The sequence below is a fragment of the Heloderma suspectum genome, chromosome 1 (genome assembly GCF_057233095.1).
Source record: "Heloderma suspectum isolate Gila_16-S chromosome 1, 16-S_ref, whole genome shotgun sequence".
Lineage (NCBI taxonomy): Eukaryota > Metazoa > Chordata > Lepidosauria > Squamata > Helodermatidae > Heloderma > Heloderma suspectum.
This window is the reverse complement of record NC_139458.1, coordinates 36,831,315-36,852,062: the sequence shown is the minus strand read 5'-3', so window position 1 is coordinate 36,852,062 and position 20,748 is coordinate 36,831,315. Positions and strand designations below refer to the sequence as shown.

General features: G+C 43.9%; 1 protein-coding gene across 6 annotated transcripts in view; it reads right to left on the bottom strand.

The window, feature by feature from the left end:
• The window catches only part of FOXN3 (forkhead box N3), a 231,973-nt gene that overhangs the window by 91,231 nt on the left and 119,994 nt on the right, over positions 1–20,748 (bottom strand). For 4 of the 6 annotated variants that reach the window (XM_084841072.1, XM_084841062.1, XM_084841081.1 and 1 more), the window contains exon 4: positions 18,773–18,837. In XM_084841072.1, the coding sequence (XP_084697198.1) occupies positions 18,773–18,837 (65 nt within the window). Of the gene's footprint in view, positions 1–345; positions 18,838–20,748 lie in introns of those variants that run through there. The other 2 variants (XM_084841050.1, XM_084841040.1) reach the window with 1 other exon arrangement.

The following is a 20,748-nucleotide window of genomic DNA, read 5'->3' as shown; positions in this document are numbered from 1 at the left end:
ACCTTGAATTTGGCCCGGAAAACAACTGGTAACCAGTGCAACTCCTTCAGCACTGGAGTGATGTGATCTCGCCGGTGGCTGCCTTTAATCAGGCGAGCCGCCGTGTTCTGTACCAGCTGCAGTTTCCGAACCGTCTTCAAGGGTAACCCCACATAGAGCGCATTACAGTAGTCTAAACAAGAGGAGACCAGGGCATGTACTACCGATGGGAGCAGATGGTCGGGAAGGAAGGGGCGCAGCTGCCGTATCAGATGGAGTTGATACAGCGCTGTCCGGCTCACAGCTGACACCTGAGCCTCCATGGACAGCTGGGAGTCCAAAATGACCCCCAGGCTGTGGACCTGGTCTTACAAGGGTAGCCGTACCCCATTCAACACCAGGTCAACATCCCCCAGCCTCCTCTTGTCTCCCACCAAAAGTACCTCGGTCTTGTCAGGGTTGAGCTTCAGCCTATTCCTCCCCATCCAGCCACTCACCGTCTCCAGACATTTGGAAAGGGATTCTACGGCCAACCTTGGTGAAGATTTGAATGAGAGGGAGAGCTGCGTGTCATCCGCATATTGATGACACTGCACCCCAAACCTCCTGATGATAGCCCCCAGTGGCTTCACATAGATGTTAAATAGCATCGGGGAGAGGATGGAACCCTGTGGCACCCCACAAGTAAGTGGCCACGGGTCCGAAACCTCCTCTCCCAGTGCTACCCTCTGGTACCTGCCGGAGAGGAAGGACCGGAACCACCGTAATACGGTGTCCCCAATGCCCAACCCCTCCAGGCGGTCCAGGAGGATACCGTGGTCAATGGTATCGAAAGCCGCTGAGAGGTCGAGGAGAACAAGGAAGGAGCATTCACCCCTATCCAGAGCCCTCCTCATATCATCTACCAAGGCAACCAAGGCCGTTTCTGTCCCATGCCCAGGCCTGAAGCCCGACTGAAATGGGTCTAGATAATCAGTTTCTTCCAAGTGTGCCTTCAACTGCACCGCCACCACCCGCTCAATCACCTTGCCCAAAAATGGCAGATTTGAGACTGGGCGAAAGTTGTTCAAAACTTGAAGATCCAAGGAGGGCTTCTTTAAGGGCGGTCTTATCACTGCCTCCTTGAGGGCTGATGGCATCACTCCCTCCTCAAGGGAGGCGTTCACCACCGCCTTGATCCCCTCACCCAGTCTCTCTCTGCAGCTCATAATGAGCCAAGATGGGCAAGGATCAAGTAAGCAGGTGGTCGGCCGTACCGATGAAAGCACCTTGTCCACTTCATCAGGAGGAAGAAGCTGGAACCGATCCCACAAAACCGGTTTGCCACAGGCCGCCTCTTGCTCACTAACTGTATCCACAGCGTGCAGAGTAACACACCTAATCCGATCAATTTTATCTGCAAAGTGCCTTGCCAAGGCCTCACAGGAGGCCTTAGAATGCTCCAGTGGTTCCGGAGCCACAGGACCGACCAGGCTCCGGACCACTTGGAACAGCCTCCTGGGACAGCACTCTGCAGACGCGATGGAGGCAGCATAATATTCCTTTTTTGCTGCCTTCACCGCCACATGATAGGCTGAAGATACAGCTCTAGCCCGTGTCTGATCGTCTTTGGAGTAAGACTTCCACCACCGGCGCTCTAGCCGTCTCACCTCCTGTTTCAGAGCTCGTAACCGCGGATTGAACCATGGTGCAGTCCGAGCCCTGTTCAGGGGGACAGGGCATTTCGGAGCCACCCGATCTAATGCCCCAGTGATTGCGGCATTCCAGCCACCCACCAGGGTCTCGACCGAGTGGCCGTTGGCATGCCCCAGAGAATCCCCAAGCGCGTTCAGGAATCCATTTGGATCCATAAGACGCCTGGGGCGGACCATTTTAATGGGTCCTCCACCCCTGAGGAGGGGTTGTGGAACCGAGAAGTCCAATGTCACCAGATAGTGATCTGACCATGACAAGGGGGTGGTGGATATACCCCCGACTTCCAGATCACTCCCCACTTCTCCAGAAACAAACACAAGGTCTAATGCATGACCGGCTACATGGGTGGGCCCAGTTAGAATATGGTGCAGCTCCCAGGAGGCCATGGTCTCCATGAAGTCCCGAGGTGCTCCTGTGACAATGGCCTCCGAATGTACGTTGAAGTCCCCCAACACCAGTAAGTTAGGGGACTGCACGCGCACATCAGAGACCACCTCAAGCACCTCGGCCAGGGAGTCAGTCGTGCAGCAGGGTGGACAGTACACGAGCAGAATCCCCAGACTGCCCTTTGGGCCCAACCTCCAGTACATGCACTCAGCAACCTTGGTCTCCCGGAGAGGGGGTCTGGTGAAGACCAAGGACTCTCGGTAGATAACAGCCACTCCCCCTCCCCGATCCCCAGCCCTCGGCTGCTGTGCATACGAAAATCCAGCTGGACACATGGCTGCAAGGGTTGGAGCAGCAGCCTCGGCCAGCCAGGTCTCCGTAATACATGCCAGGTCTGCACCCTCATCCAGGATCATGTCATGGATGAGGGAGGTTTTCTGGGTAACAGACCTGGCATTGCAGAGCAGCAAACGAAGGTCAGAAGATGGGGTCACGCCTCCCCCAGCCATCCTTTGGCTCTGGACAGGCCCGGAGCAGGGGACAGCTACTACACATCTCTCCCTTGTTCCCCTTACCTGGCATGGCCTGCCCCTAGCGCTCCGCCAGCGCCTGCTGCCCAGCCTCGGTATCTTCTGGCCCCCAACACTCCCCCCACTGCCTCCATCAGGTGGACACATGCCCCCTCGCTCCCGCCTATCAGGCAGGCTACCCACCCCTAAAACCACAACATTCTCAACACCCTCACTAGAATCCAGTTCCAGAATTCTTTGAAGAAGCTACAACAGTTAAAACTAGCATAAAAACAGTTAAGTTTTAATGAAGTTTACGCTTGCATAGGTAACAAGAGTTTAGAACACAGCTCTGTTTAGAACACAGGCTTCAACACAAAATTTCAATTTGAAAGCCAAAGAGCGCTCCAGAATTCAGCCACCAGAAAGTACACATGGCAGGTTGGACCTGTGTCCTACTTTACAGAGAACAGGCCTCCATTTGAAAGACTATCAAAGGACTGTCCTCTACTTGAAGGGCTATCCAGTGGAAGTCCGGTTTAAAGATAAAGCACCACAAGAAGAAAGGGCCAGTGTTTTATTAGCATCTGGATCCCAGTCTTATTAGATCCCAGTCTTCCTCACTATGATGAGATGCATCGTATTTCTACTGAAATTATAATTATAATTTCTAAATCTGCATTTATATGAATTAGCACAAGCAAATTTTATGCAAATTTATCTGCAGCTTCTCTTGACCTCTTGGTTGGAGATTCATTTTCTCATTTTTCATGATGTGTAAGTGGCCAACCTAGCACATGGCCACTGCTTAGGAGGGGGGGCCTGGAGCGAAGAAGATAAGATTTACAATAGATTTAAAAAACAAAACAAAGCCCCAGAGTTAAACAATATCATACAGAGCAGAAATAAAGCAAGGAACAGCCGTACAGTGAATTGACAATGAGTTTTATCCAGAGTCCATGTTGATAAATGCAATATGCTATTTAAATCAGGAGTCTCCAAAGTGGTGTCCAACACATCTCTTGGCGCCCACTGGGCTCATTACCCTTCCTATTTTTTATTTTATTTCTTAAGATTTTTTAATTAATTATTTTTAACTGGAAGGCTGACATGCTGCAAAGCGAAGGGCTGCCCTCCAGCACTATCTTTATTTAGGTGCAAAAGAGCTCAGCCCCCACCTCTGCTTTGAACTTAGGTTCTTGGGCAAGCTAATTTTCTTTTAGTCTCATCAGTTTGCAATCTGGGAACCAAGTGTTTTGTGACCAGCCAGGCCCACCATGGCAACCATTTTGTGAGAGTGCCCACAACACTCTCTCAAAATGCCAAATGGGCCCACTGATCCAAAAATGTGGGGACTCCTGATCTAAAACAGTTCCCCCCCCCCAATAAGTTCAGATGTTGTCCTTGCTGAGTAAAGAAAAACAGTAAGATAAACATCATAAGTAACTGGGTGGTGCCAGTGTAAAAAAAAAAAAATCTCTTCATTTGGATAATCTGACTTGCTACAGCAGCAAGATTTTTGAAATACTGCCTTGGAGCTCTAATTACAAACTGCTCCAGTTACATGTAAAGTTGTTTAAGTGGCAAGCTCTTTGGTAGAGGAGGGGAGGATGGCGAGCCGGGGCCATGTTTTTACAGCAACCCAGGCTTATAATCAGGACTCATCGAAATTACTGTAACACACACCACAATCACCATCAAGGATCGGAAATGAACCTTGTATGAACTATTTCAGTCTCATGACTGACAGCCTGCCTTGACACAAGTTATTTCATTTCATTACTGAGAAACCTACAGTTATTTAACTTTGGGCACCACTAGCAGACAGCTTCACAAAAAAAAAGTTAATATTGTTATATGTATTATTTTATCGTTATTATTATTACTGTAGTATGATACTGCTTTCAAGGATTCACTGTGCTTCATCTAGCTGTCACTCTTCTAAGCAACCTCCAAGGTACATCAGTAGTATTATTGCCCATACTGTAGATGGGAAGAGGGGGGACTGAGGCTGAAAGAGAATGGCCCACCTAAGGCCATCTAGCAAGTCCATGGCAGAGGCAAGATTCAAACTGAGGTCTTCTGGATTCATAGTTCAGCCTCTCAACCACTACGTCACTCCAGCAATCATTGATCCCATTTTTTACTAATGCTTACAGTAAATAAGTTGAGGTAAAGGAAAACAGTGTGGACTTAAAATGCTGATAATAAAGGTAAGAGCCATGCTGAATCTAGGCCTATCTAGGCCAGCATTCTGTTCACACAGTGGCAACTAGATGACCCTGAGAAGCCCACAGGTATGACATGAGTGCAACAGCATCCCACCCACCGCCCATGTCCCCCAGCAACTGGTGTACATAGGCATAGTATCTTTGATACTGGAGATAATATATAGCCATCATGATACTAGCCATTGATAGCCTTATCCTCCATGAATTTGTCTTATCCCATTTTAAAGCCATCCAAGTTGCTACATCTTGTGGTTGCAAATTCAATAGTTTAACTGTGCACTGTGTGAAGACGCACTTCCTTCGATCTGTCCTGAATCTCCCACCATTCAACTTCATGGAATGATCCTGGGTTCTAGTATTACTATCCACTTTCTCCACACCATGCATAATTTTGTGCACCTCTATCATGTCTCCCCGATATTAAAGAGAGATATTTAAGGAAACCCATACTAATTTTTCTACCTTTATTGCCAGATGTAAGAGGTAAAAGCTCCGAAGAGCTTTCGATGGATTCAGGTTATTATTTTACAGGAATTATTCACTTATAGCAGTGCACCCACACCACATAAAATGGAGTCATTGAAATGTTAAGTGGTCACTGAATCCCATCTTTAATTCAAGGCTCATTTTACCTTTTGTAGTCAGGTCTAATACACATGTGTACAGCACCAAGAATGAAGGGTGGTCACACAAGTGGTTGGAGTCTAAGGGAAGGGACGTTTCCCTTCCCCTCCGCTCACCTGCAGCCACCTGTGCTCCTCAAAGGCCTCTCAGGAGGGTGGGGTACATCCTGCCCAATGGGATGGGGCACCAGGGGCTGGTGGGGTAGGTGGGAATTACCCCCAAACAGACAGGAGCATCTTCCACTTTTAGGCAGTTCCTCTTCCTCCAGCAGCCCGCATCATGCCCCATTCCACACTGGTTAGGAGCCCCCCACACACACATCCTTCCCCAGAGGTTTGGGGGGAGGGCATAGACAGCTGCAGGGGGGAGTAGAAACTGTCTATTAACTTCCTTCTATTCACTTACCTTAGGGTACAAGCCACAGATTTAGATTAAAGAAGAAGTCAAAAGCAACAGTACGGCACTACTTGGTGCTTCCGAGTATTTTGAAAGGGACACACGCTTATTCCCATGTATACTTGCATCCTTCACACTTGATGGGGCACACCATTTGTACTTGTATTTGCATAGCCAGGTAAAAGCTGTGAAGTGGGACTGTTTCAATGTATGAATCAGTACCCAAACCTACAAAGGTTTTTGAAAAGCAGGGCTGAATGTTTGGGATGCTGATAGATTTCAGACTATGGAAAACCCTACAGTCTGTGCATGTATAGACGGACACAACCACAACCACACACACACACACACACACACACACACACACACACAGGTTTTGCTTAGGGAAGTTCCTGGACACCTTTCAAAATTGCCAGGGTACAATAAAACTGCCAAGACTTTAAAATGTACAGTGAAACTATAGTGAAAACAAATCAGGTACAAACTCTCACTTATTTGTTACTCCTGAGAGCAGCTTTTCAATTGCCCTTAGTTTTCTTTTAAAGATTATTTCTCTCATGTATGGCAGAATCTCCGTTACGCAGTTCTCGCTATCTGACTGTCTAAATTATCTAAAACAGCCTTCCCCAACCTGGCAGCCCCTGGAATGTGCTGGACTACAACTCACATCCTCCCCAGCCATCACACCCATGTTGGCCAAGAATGATGGGGGTTGCAGTTCAAAACTTCAGGTGGGGGGGGGAGGTAGGTTTCAGCTTAGGGAAGCCTGATCTAAACGCATTCCCTGTTACTAAGTAGTTATAATTCAAGAGTATACCAGCGTAAGGTAGTGTGCCCATTCAATGAATAATTATCAAATGCTGAACTTATACTAACTGCTTTGGTAGTTCTAGTCTTATGAACAGATGTGGATGAATGAAAATATTGGGAAGATCACTTACGTTGAAGGAAGCATTTTGTTTCTGGAACACAGCACACAGCTCTCACTAAAGACATCTAGACACCACTGGCCTTACAATGTCCTTGTTCAGCTTGCAGCCTTTTATAAGTGAAATAGCAACATTTTTCTTTCCTGTCTAAAGTAAAGTATTCCTTTGTTTCTATCGGTTTAGCTTTGGCAACAGCATCTATTTGGCTAATTTCTGAGGGAGCTCAGTCAGTACCCTGCATTCTTGCCCAAGATCTCAAATACAAGCTCAACTTTTCTATACTTCTATTAAGCAAACAATGCAATGTTGTTGTTGTTGTTGTTGTTTTAAAGAGATATTTCAAAAAGAGAAGAGCACAATGCTGTAACTTGTTGCAGTGGCCAATAATTGCCTAGGATGAGGCCTACTGATAGCTGCAGTAGTGCAACATTGCAAATCATATAACGTCTTGGCCTGTTAGCTAAAATCAAGTGCAGCAAATCATAGTATTATATGCTGTTGTTGCTGACACTTACGCCAGCACAAACATTTAAGATCAGAAGTGCTATATTTTTCTGGTTTGAACCTGTCAATGTCTACACACTGTGAAAAAACCAGTTGTTTTCCAGGCCAAATTCAAGGTGTTGGTTTTGACCTTTAAAATCCTATATGGTTCCGGCCCAGCCTATCTCAAGGAGTGCCTCCAGCAACACCAGACAGGCCGCTCAACAAGATCAGCCTTGGATGGCCTTCTCTCTGTCCCAGCAGCCAGGACAGCTAGGCTGGTGAGGACGAGAGGGAGGGCCTTCTCTGTGGTGGCCCCCCCTCTATGGAACTCCCTCTCTAGGGAACTCCGCCATGCCCCCTCTTTAATGAGCTTCCACCACGCATTAAAAACGTGCTTGTTCAGGCAGGCATTTGGGGTGGGTTAGGGTATTTGTAGAAATATGATGTTTTTAATGTAGAATGTTATTGTTTTAAACTGTTTCTATTATTGGACATTACCCAAAGTGGCTGGGTGACCAGACAGATGGGCGATTAAGAAGTGAAATAAATAAATAAGCAAGCAAGCATATGCAATGCCCTTGTAAGTATCCATCTGAGGAGAGTGGACTATTTTGCCACCACTACCACCAGAACCATTTCTTGATGTACCCTTGATGTATGCCCAGGGAGTCTTCAGATGTAGGGTATTCTGAGTGGTTTGGTAGCTTCTTACAACCATGCAACTACTAAGGGGGACTTCACATATTACAAATTAGTATGGATACTGCACTTACTCATGAAATAATCCAGAACACCCGAGAAGACTATACACCTTTTTTAAAAAGTGTGCATGCTGCAGGGACACTGGATTGGCACTGGCTGACTCCCTAATGGTGTTTATAAAGTCTAATTTGCCTGGGTTGCTACAGGCACAGTGGCCTGGTTCACACGTAACACTAAACCATAGTTTAGCATTACACGCATGACCCTGAGGCTTATGCGCTCCTCCCCTCCCTTCTCTTCCTCTGGAGCAGGTGTGAGGGCTGCACCAAGCTTATGGAACTCTCTACTGATGAGTATTAAATGAGCACCATCACTAATGAGTTTCTGTTGCTTGCTCAAAACATCTGTTTTCACACAAGCTTTCCCTGGTCCCTGCCTATATGCTTACCATTGTTTTTTAAGGCTGGTTTTTAGTGTTGCCTTATCTGTACTGTATTATATTAGCTTTGCTTTGTTCACCACTCAGATATTTCTTACGAACTGAGCAGTATATAAATTTAATAAAATAAAATACACTTATGCACATAACTCTAAACCACGGCTGATCACGAAGGCCAAACACAGGTAGCAATGAAGCCAAGAAGGATTTTTTTTCCTCCTGTCCCCAAATGACTTTGGGTTCCGGAGATTTAGCTTTCCTTGTAGCATTCCTGAATTTGTAATAGCTGATCTTACATTGCTGCTGTCGGTTTGTCAAAAGGCATTGTTTGGGGAACATGCTGAAGCACCTGTAAATCTCAGATATCTCAGAGGATTTAGGAGCTTGTGAGGAGGTTTGGAATGGTTGTACAGTGAAAAGGCTAGGCACTGCCAGCCATCACCAGAACTAGGCAGGACTCTGTCCTTGCTTCCTTTCTGTTAGTCTCTGTAATTTCCGTCTTGTTACAGCTGTAAACAGCTGTAAACTACAGTTTTTATTTGTTCAGAGCGAGAACAAGAAATATGTAAGCCCATCCTTATTATTCTTTGGTGGGCATATTTGGTTTCAGGAGTACTCCAGTTACCACAGTGCCACCCAGTCTAAGGAGTGTCTCCTGATCTGGCAACCATGCCCCCTTCCTTACTCTGGTCCATTTCATGTGCCAGGAAAGGGAGGTAGCAACATTCGGATGCAACTCTCCACAACCTGTTTCTTTCAGAATTGGGCAGGGCTAGTGCTCTGGTGATGCTTGGTAGTTATGCCCCGCAGCGATGCCAACAGAGAAAGCCCACATGTGGGAAACCTGTCAATACTCACAACCGCCACGGCCATCACGTTGGACGCTCCACAATCTCTTCCAACAGAGTGCCCTGCCCAACAGCATTCTAAAATTCTACAGATGGTGAATGGGGCCTTTTGGGGGTGATGGGGCCTGGAAATGGGCTGAAATTATGAGAATGCAGTCCTGTCTAGCTCCAAGAGACAGGGCATTGGTGGAGCTGAGGCGGTTCAGAGCAGACCACAGACACTGCGACTGCAATGTTCACTGCTGGAGCAGGAAAGGACAGACTAATACTGTTGCCAAACTCCTTGGAAAACCATTATGAGAGGGATTCGGGCACTTGGCAAGCAGGGATATGTTCCCCAGAAGCCCAAGGAGTAAAGTCCATCTTATTTTTTTAATGGGGCATTTAACCCAATAAATAAATTGCTGGTTCACCCGAGTGCCTGCCTGAATAAAAAACACACACAAATGCAATGGTTAGGTAAAAATATAGGTTAATATGCATCTCCTCTAGCCACTGGTGAGTCAATAGGGAAACATGGAAGCATCTTGTATTAACAGCAATTGCTTCCAAATACTTTTGGACTATCCATGTTGTTTCTGGAGAAGCGAAACATGACTATATATTCACATGAGATCTGCAGAGCTAGAGGGTTCACTTGCTGCAGATCCCAAAGTCTTTTCCTCCCTCAGTGGGAACTGAACCCATGTCCCAAGGAGAGCTGAAGCATCTCCTCTCTGCAGATCTATTACCAAGGGAGCTACATGGATGAAAAAGTATTTTCCCAACTCTGGGAATTTCCATGTGATTGTTTACTTTTAACACAAGGAAAATGAAGTAATCTGAGAATTTATTTTGGAGAGGTACCTGATCAATAAACCTGAATCCAAGGAAATATTGGGTTCTTAAAATCCCATGCCTTAGAATCACCCAATTGCCTGTGGAGAAAACACCTCCAGTTAGTTTAAACAGCAAAGTGGATAGGCTCTGGGCAGTACTGGGCTAAAACCACTGAAAGTCAGCGTGGTGTAGTGGTGGACCAGGACTCAGGAGATCCGGGTTCCAGTCCCCACTCAGCCATGTAGTTCACTGGGTGACTTTGGGCCAGTCACTGACTCTCACCCTAACCAACCTCACAGGGCTGTTGTCCTCACAACAATGGAGGGGAGGAGGATCATGTACGCCACCTTGGGTTCCTTGCAAGAGGAAAAAGGGTGGACTATAAATGTAAAAATGTAGAAATTACATGAGCATAGTTCCACTGATGGAATGGGAGTTTCCTTTCCTCCCCTCCCCCTGGCAGACCTTCACATGCCCCTCAGAGGATCCCCCAGCCCTTTGGAGCAGATATGGAGGGGACACAGAAGGCTGCAGCGGGAGGGGTAATTCAATCAACTAGCAGTGTCCGTTCTGCTGGTGGAAAGACACCATTGGATACAACCCACTGATTTCTATTCTACATCAATATAAGGGCAGTGGCATTAAGCCTGGGAACCCAGCAAGAATGCACCAGAATTCTCTGATGCAGCCTGTTCTACAGCATGGGGGAATCCAGAAAGCCTAGTCCTGTACCTGACTGATAGGACAAAAAGGAAGGGTAGAATGCTCAAAGACAGTATTAATGGGACAATCCCACTGGTGTAAAGAGGATGCCTGTTCACTGATCTGCGAGCTAACACAGAAATATATACATCCATATATCTTTCTTTCTGAGCATAACAGTAGAACGTGATTCCAATTTTAGTCCAGGAAAAACCAATTTGTTTGGAAACAATCTTTTTTTAGTATATATGAAACACACAAGCAATTCGCCTGGCAACTGATGTGAAATACAAGAACAATTTGGCTTGGGAAAATATTCTAAGCTCATCTGAGATGAGCAAAAGAAATTGCAACACATGACATGCATGTGTTTGAATGTCAGCACCATTTTCTTTAGATTACAGCCACGATCAACTATCTGCAACAAAAATAAAAGGGCATGCCATAGATGTGGTTATAAATCATGCCTCATTTTAAAGTAGGCTCAGTGCAAGTGAATCTGCTTAGAAAAGTTTTTAATGCTTCTTTTAGCCCAAATGTGGCCACAAGGATTGAATTATTTAATTACAATATTCCAGTTTTCTATACACTCAATCTACCTCCACGTTCCCATGATCTAAGCATATAATTTTTGTTAGCTTTCTCATGCCCCCTTTAAATTACTACACCTTAGGGGTTGAGCAAGGACTTGCAAAGAACAATGTTGTCATCAGCAAAGCTATCTTTCAGCATGCATTTCAGCAAAGCAAGTGTTTTTTTGCTGAACCCTTCCCACAGGAGCCTGGCTTCTGGCAAACTACAGCACAAAACACAACCCTACCTAATGTTTGTAAGGCACTCTGACCTGCCCTGAAGTACCCGACCACTCCCATCGGTTGTCAAGGCAAAGTAAACAAAGACAGTAAACTTTGCCCAGAGGAATTTACGAGTGGATAGTCTGTTCATCTGACACACAAACAAAACTCAGGCTGTGTTTTGAAACTGGTAAAAAAAATTGCCTTGAACTCAAAAAACAGCTATGTTATTATCTCTGAAGATGTAACAAGTTCTGAAATGCCCCCAAACCAAGTAACTACCAGAAGTGGCACTGGCTGCCTAAGACAGAGCGATAACCATGCATTTGTGGCAATCCCATCATCTCTCTCCTCATTACTGAATTCAGAATGGCGCTGCTAAAAAAATCACCCCTTTAAAAATCATCTTCAGCATCATCTCCACCTTTGCTTTCCAGGGTTTAGCTACATTAGAAATTCCTATAATCCCACTTCCATTCTCAGTGTGGAACAGAAAGGCCTGAGTGTTGTTGTTATTATTACATTTATATCCCACCTTCTTCCATCATGGAACTCAAGGTGGCTACATGTGGTTCCCAGGAGGTCTCCCTTCCAAGCACTGACCGGACCCAAACCTGCTTAGCTTCAGCAAGGTGGCTGCCTCAAGTGCCTTTAGACTATGCCCTGCATCAGGGTTGGATTGGAGTCCATAGAGCCCCAAAGCAGTTCTGATTCTGAGGAAGAGACAGAAACCGTGGGAGAGGAACCCACGCACTGTTCAGCGGCGTAGCTGGAAGGACAGCCCCTCCCTGCTCACATTCCTGAGAGTGACAGTGACCCTGGTAGGGAGAGGGAGGGACAACTGGAGCTTCTGGATGCAAGGCGCCAGCGCAGGGACAAGCGGGAGATGGCGGGTGCTGAGAGGAGGCGCTCAGCCCACTTGGCGCGATGACAACAGCTGAATCCTGATGCCTCACAGGAAAGGGGTGGACTCTCTCCTCCTAGCCTTTAAGTTCTGAGCCTTCCTGCCCTTTCCCTCCAAACGGAGACCAACTGATTCCCTAAGGATAGAACCCCCTGGTAGGCAGCTCTCTTAAGTTTCCCTCTTAGGCTCAGGCAATTAGCATCTGTAAGCGTCATTAGGTTGAATGGAAATAAACCTTGGAAAAGAGCCCTATTGTCTGTGTGTTGATTCTGGCTACTTGAGGATTTCAGAAGGCAGCAAGGGCGCTCCTGACACCCTGAGACTGAGTAATTCTCTTGGGGGGCAGTAAATGATGTGGAACAGGAAGATTCCATGGATCACAGAATTCACTGGCCATTACCCAACGAAAAGTGGACGCAGGCACTAGCAGCCCGAATAAATCTTCACTCAGTCATGAAACTCACTAGATGACCTTGGATCAATTGTTCTCTCTCAGCTTAACCCAAGCCTAGCAAGAGCTGTTGTGGAGATAAAATGGGCTAGCCCCACAGAGATTACCATGAACTTACTGGAGGAAAGGCAAGAGATATAAGGAAGATTAAAAAATAAATAAGTACCTGAATAGGCATAGATTCCCCCTTTCTCCTGCTTTTGCTGCTGTTTGACTTCCTTTCTGCCCCATGCTAGATATTCCTTTCTTGAGTCATGTCCTATCTTATTAAGGGACATTGTTTCACATGAGGCAAAATTTCCTATATCTTATTTTGATATAGAAAACTGTATGGTTAGCTATCTTTACATCACCACATGATGTGCAAACATGCTTATTTTGCCACATGTATATGTAGCAAAGAAGCCATGATTGACAACAGGTTCCTATGAATGAACCAGATTGGGGCTGGCATCCTCAGTCAGTTGGCCACAGTGCCCTGGCAGGGCCCACCACCAATGCCTGCCCTGGGAATCCCCTTTTTTGCTGCTCCAATGGGCACCATGAATCTTGGAACTACCATTTAAATTTCTTACAATGCCCTAGAGCAATGCTACAGCAGGGCGCTTTGGGGCATAGTAAGATGTTTAAATGGTGGCTCCAAGCCAATTGGCATTCATGGGAGCAATGCTATGGCACACCCACCATCGTGGCTGAGGGGACTGCTATAGGAGGGGGCCATTAGAAAAACCTGACCGGGTCTGGATAAGATGCGGCACCCGCTGGTGCCAAATTGCATATGCAACCCCTGCTTGGGGGTTGCCATGTCGTGTGAACCCAGTGAGCATGGGTTATGCAAGGGTTAAGCAACGCTCACATAACCCTAAAACAGACTAAAACAAAGGGTTGTTTAACCCTTGCATAACCCATGCTCACTGGGTTTGCATGACGCAACAACCCACAAGCGGGGGTTACATATTCAAAATGGCAGCCACACACCACAGCCTCACTGTGGGTCAAATAAATAACCCATGGTGGGCCACTGTATTGTGCCCCACTATGCCAAAGCGCCCCCCCTCAAAGCCTGGAACTAGTCCTGAACTAGACAAATGTGCTCTTATGATGGGATGGTTCATATATGTAATCAGTGCCATTTCCTATAATGAATATACTGTGCTGATATAAGCTTCATATTGTGGTGGAAGTAGCAGTTTATGTTTTGATCAGCATTTAGAATGCTGCCAAAACTAAAATATTACACAACAGAAGTAGAACTCACACAAGAGAGTTTTCACTTCAGTTACTCAGTTACTGGGAAGACTTAGCATATTTAACTTATAACCAGCATCATTCCAAGGACCCAGAGTAATTTATATGACAATTTAGGGCTGTACATTGGATGTTTCAATGGTATTCTTCCTTGACCATGTTTGCACAATTATTGATTCAATAGCAACAAATTAAGAAATATGCACTTGCTAAAAAGGATAGGATTCAAACATATTTCTGCTTAGAAACATAACGAAAGTAAATAAAATGTTGCTTCCCTAGAGAAGAATGGAAAAGAAAAATGCTAGGTGACAACTTCTGAGTGAAATCAACTAAAGGACTGCACAGAAAGACATCCAGCTGCTGACCAAGAACTTTGCATTAAAATATTGGACAAAAATAAGAATTAAAGGAGCAAAGAGGATACACTGTACATTTAGATCATTTTCTTTTACTTTTAAATGTATATTTGTGATAGGATTCTAGGCGACAGAAAACTGATCACAGCTATAGTTAGGGCAGCATATGCAGTATTGTAAGCAGGCAAAAAATACCAAACAATAAAGGAATAGTTGGATAAAATGTGGGAATATGCAGTGATGGCAAAAGTAACGAATTATATTTGTGTTAAGGATAAGAAACCAAGATGGGATTGCTTTATTTAAAAATGGACACACACTATTACTTTTTTCAATGTTAAATTGGGTTATAAGCAAATGTATATAATAATGTTTTACAGTGTTATGGATATTTATGTGTTTATTACCGCAATAAAATCTGTAAAACCACAACCACACCTCCCTTTTTTAGAAATACAATCGAACACCTTCACATCAATGCACAAATTTGCTGGCCGTTACTGTAATCCAGAGGAAAACATCATTACATTTATTTTCCAAAACCTTTACTCACAATCTGTACAATCTATTCAAGTTCTCTCTCTAATTATAGCCAACCTGCCTACAGTGAAATAAACACCAGGGTAGGGATGGCCAGATTAGTCAATTTCTGGTCCGAGTCACTTTCACATGTGTTCTATCCCATTTCATCACTGATCTTTGATTTTTTTTAAAAAAAATAAAGCCACACACAACTTCTTCTTATGCATATTTAAATATGTTCACTAGGTCTAATCAAAAGTCAATATCAGCTGCAACATCAACAGTGACAGAGTCAGTTATTCCACAGAAATCTCATCATTTCTTACCTGAATAGCTGTTTTTACACCCACTGGATGGTCAGTCAAGTGATAAAGTATAACATTCAAATGTAGGTAAATGAAATATATTTAAGAAAGCCAGAAATGCACCAAGGGCCAATCCCTTTAGTATTTAAACATACCACTGTGCAATAAGAATACCAATATCTCTGTTGCTGAACTCAGAATACTGGCCTATTAAAATGCCTTGTCCTATAATGTTTGATGTACCACACATTCGATCCTGTTCTACACTGCCTGACCTTCTCCCCTATGATCACCTTTGTGCCATTTTCATGCTGTTCCATATGCACAGAAAGGTACCATGTTAAAAAATCTCACAAAACATATTTTCAATCTTAAGTCTTTTCCTAATCACCAGAAATATAACGTAGCACTAACTGAGTTAGTATTGTTCTATCCAGGCTTCTTGCTGTGCTTTGTCATCCCTTCATTCTTCCAGAGCTATGTTCCGCCTTCCTAAACCATAGTCATACTGGACAAAGAACACCTAAGTTTCATATTTTGCACATTTCAAACCCATTTAAATGCAAGCTGTTCAAAAAGAACACATACCCGGAATACAATCCTATGCATATTTACTCAGAAAACATGTTCAACTGTGTTCAGTGTGACTTATTCCCAGGTAAGCGTGCAAAGGATTACAGCCTCAGTAAATCTTTCTGAGATGTTTAAGTCTAGGGTCTCTACTACCACCAGGAGTTGGGTAACACAATCCATGACATCTCTTCAAGTAATAATCCAAATGGTAACTCAATAAAACTACTCAGTCAAGGTTTAGTTGAGAAGATCACACTCACAGTTTTCTCTTTAAATACTGCAATTCATCAACGTGTTAAGTGTACCTGGCTTTGAATAATAACCTTACAATGGTGCTGATGATGCCAGGTGATTATTTAATGCTCAGTAAATAATTATATTTGAGCAATGACTAGAGGCATAGATCTATAAATCTGAAATAATGTCATTCTGTAGGCCTGAGACTGCATAATGGATGTTGCAACAGCAATACAATAGAAGATAATATGCATTACCAATTATATCAACATTCCAAGGGAGTCCAGCTGTAAGCCTGTAAAACCTTCTACATGTTCTTGTTTTTATCTGTTTTCCTCCTCCAATTTTATTTTTCTTTACCATGCCTCTGTAAATCCTAGGAAATAGTGATGTACCATATTTACTGGGAGAGTACCCTGAGAGACAACTGCCTATATAAATGCAGAGGTAAAGGCACTTCCTTTTCCGGAATGAGTAAGGGTGTTCTCTCTTTCTTATAACCAACTTGTACCATGAACCTCCCTGGTCTTAAACTGTGTGCAACCACAGAGGTCAAATAAGATTATCACGGAGATTGCCAAGAATAAGATCCAACAGAAGACCAGGCTTCTTTGCCTTACTGTTTGTTGCACCAAAGTGAGAATATTGGTATAGGTATAGTTCTTATGCAAGCCATACTATGACAATGGAATCTATAATTGCTAGAATTCAGTCTTCTTTCAATACTTGAGTCCAACTGACACTAATAAAGGATCAAATGTACTTATTCCACACACAGATTAGAGTTAAGCACACAAATATACTTTTGTATATTTCTATTGATATGTTTTAACTGTAAAGTTTTTAATGTTGAAAGCCATCTTGAGTCCCAGTATTGGGGAAAAGGCAGGAAGTAGTAGTAGTAGTAGTAGTAGTAATAATAATAGTAATAATAATAATAATAATAATACAGTTACTTTAAGACATTCAGGTTCTCAGAATCCTATAGCACCTACCCAATTTTCACTTAACTGCTCAATCCTATCTATTTCATCCAGTATCCAAACTCTACTACTCCTTCCATGGTTTCCTAAAGCAGAAGATTAAAACGTTAGAAACATCGGTCTGAATTTGTTATGGCAAGATAGGGTGAAGGAAACAGGAGTAGAGAGCCGCTTTTCAAAACAATCTGACTATGACTGCAAGGTGCGTGCGCTCCAGAAATCTGCATGCACCTTCAGAGCAATCCACTCTATGGACCAGAAAGGGGAAAATATTGAAGCCACTTTCCCAGGAGCAAATTGCAGCATGGGACTTAAAAGTAGTCAGCTTGGCTGCATACTGATGAGGCACTGCCACAGCCTATCATACTGCTGTTTTGGAATTGCACTACTATTTCATTTTTCTAACTGTATGGGTGGCTTTGGATTATTTTATTAATGGTATTAGTTGGAATCTTTGGATGAACAATGGTATATAAACAGTTTAAAATAAAATACTGGATGGATTCTACAGATCTCTCCCCTCCCCATGTTGACATATTGCAAAGACTATGTAGAATGCCCAAAGGGTAATCTCACTTTGGTTCTGGAATCATGACCAGGCAGTGGTGCCTTATGTATGGATATTACTTGCTTAAAAGAATACCTACACAAACATGTTTAGCAAATGCGACCTATGAAAAGCACAAAATTACATCCACAAATTTAGAAATTAGCCTCGATGACCTTTCTGAACATGAATGAAGCAGTTGCAAAAGCTGGCTGACAGATTTCGGACACTCATTATAAGTACTGCTTCCCATGAGCTATGGAAAAATGGGCACATCTCCTCTTGATTTGTGCATTCAATTCTCACACAATAAAGTCTGGAGTCACAGTTGATAACTATATCCAAGGAAGATGACCAAGATCCAGATCGAATTACAATTAAGATTCAGAGTCTAGCACCCACGGGGGGGGGGGGGGGGGGAGAGCATGAAAGTTTTCCCCATTTACATCATATCCAATCTCCAAGTTACAATTGCATAATAACTAGTTAAAATTATCCTAAGCAGAAAAACAAAGTCCCGTAGATATACACAGAACCACTACCCCTAGAAAATTTTTATTCCTTAACCACTAAACTCTTCTCTCTGATACAAAAAGGGAGACAAACAGAGTCAGAATATAGCCACATTTCAAAAAGGTGAGACTGTGTGTGTCTTTATATCAGCCACCTCTCACTTCACCCTGCTATGGAACTGACACACCATTGCTGCAAGAGGCATCCTTGTACTGGCACTAGAAGGAGCAAAGCAATTTTCTTCATCAACACAAACTGAATGTTACCGGAACACGTTGTCCTGCATAAACTCTGTTGACTTTGCTATTAATGGGAGGAAACAAAATCAATTATGTGTCTGAGGAGGGGTAGGTAGGAGAAAGAGAGTCACATTCACAGCATATATTACCTTTTGTGATAAAATGCACTGAGCTCATGAGTATGTTAAGCACAAACTTAGGCAGAGGGAAAGACAAAAAATATATAGAGAAAAGCCCATCAGAGGTTTTTTTCCCCAGAAAACTTGTGAGAATTATGGCAATTGTCAAGACAATTAATGGAGGGTGTATGTGGAAGATGCAGAGGAGAGAAAAATGGAATCTATGGCCTACCTTGTAGAAGAGCTCCATTTCTCTTGAAAAAGGTGCTTCCTGGCCAAATGGGTGGACCTGATGTGCTAAAGGTAATTAAAAGAAAGCATAAAGAAAATCTCATTTACATATACTGATTTGCAAGTCACCATAATTATACATTATTCTTCTTAAAGAACAGCATCAGTTATGTCGTACTAAGTACATAACAGTTTGCTTCTGAAGAACAGGGCTTACTTTCTTCATTAAAAAGAATTATTTAACAATCACATTATATTTGCAAGAAAAACAACAACACTCAAACCAGTGTCTGCCCACACACATTTAAAGGAGGGAAGAGGAAGCTAGAAACAAAAATATTTCTCCCACACATATTTTTGTTTAAATTAAATTCATAGTGCATTGAAGCATACATCAAGCTTACACTCTCATGCACTTTAAGCTGGATTTACATTTCCCACTTTAAAAGGTACTAGCCAAGGTACTCTCTGGAAAAGACCCTGATGCTGGGAAAGACTGAAGGCAAAAGGAGAAGGGGACGGCAGAGGATGAGATGGCTAGATAGCATCACCGATGCAATGAATATGAACTTGAGCACGCTCCGGGAGAGAGCGCAGGACAGGAAGGCCTGGCGTGCTATGGTCCATGGGGTCACGAAGAGTCGGACACGACTGAACGACTGAACAACAACAAGCCAAGGGTAGTATCTCCTGCTAAACTGGCCCTGAACTAGATGCTATTTTACTGCACACAATAAGGCTTCTTAGAACACCAACGGAGGACCTTTCTAGGGACAATCCTCTGGAACGTAGACTCTACAGGTGGTGGAGCCAATCTCAGGCTTTGCATGAACATCAACATGCTTGGGCATGCAACAGCCTGCCCATGCAATCTGTCAATAACGTCTTCTTTGTGCATGTTGATGAATCACATCCATAAATGTATATGTTCACAGGCCAAATCACATGATGCTCTACACATGTTGATCATCTTCTCTAGTTAAAAGGATCTTGGGTAGCAGAGCTAGGGAAGACCATTGCCTTCCCAAGACCTTGGAAAGCCGCTGCCAATCTGATGCTAGGCTAGATGGACCAATACTTTGACTCGCTGGCTGGGTTCAGACGATTGTGGGGGTCAAAGAAGCCATTGTGGCTTCTCCCCCCATCCCCATGCGTTCCGCCGCGATTTACATAATTACCCACAATGAAGCGGGGGTTGTTGTGTTGTCTGAACCCAAATGATTGGCGGCTGCGGGAAACAGGTGGTGCCAGGGAAAGGGGGCACGGCCACATGGGAAAACCTGGAAGGCCAGACTAGGGGCCACGGTGGGCTGGATTTGACTCACAGGCCTGAATTTCAACACCCCTGGGCATTTTCATTTCCAACAATGCCTAGCAGTATTGGTACATTGGAGGAAATCAAAATGGCAGTTGTGAGCTGCCTGGCATCAAAGTATTACTGCCACTACCACCATATAAGCTCACTAAGCCCTACTCATTCTTCTGAGGGCGCCCTCAAACCTGGAGCCATCCCTCGTAGGGGATTATAAGAATCAGTATTTATCAAGCATTTTCCCCAAGTGGCCAAAGAACGTCCTATACATCATCTCAATCCTTACAATAACCTCGCAGGACAGTATTTGATTTTCCTTATATTTCAATCCAAGGCAGAGGCTGAAGCATAACTAAACTGAGCGTTGAATGACGCACCTCTATGCTCATAGCAGACATTTAGTATTATGCTATACATCAAGACATAACTTTAATCCTTAACGCTTACTAATACTGTTCCCAGATACATAGCTATAGTGAAGGCAAAGGATCATTCCATTAAGTTCTTGGTCATTCACTCATTCATTCATTCAGCTTGTAAGCATCTCTACAGCCAAAGCCCTCAGGCAACGTACATAAATAGAAAATAATACACAATAAAACAAAAACTAGTTGAATATAATAAAAAACTAAGAGCAGCCACACACACATTTTGAAATAGCAAAA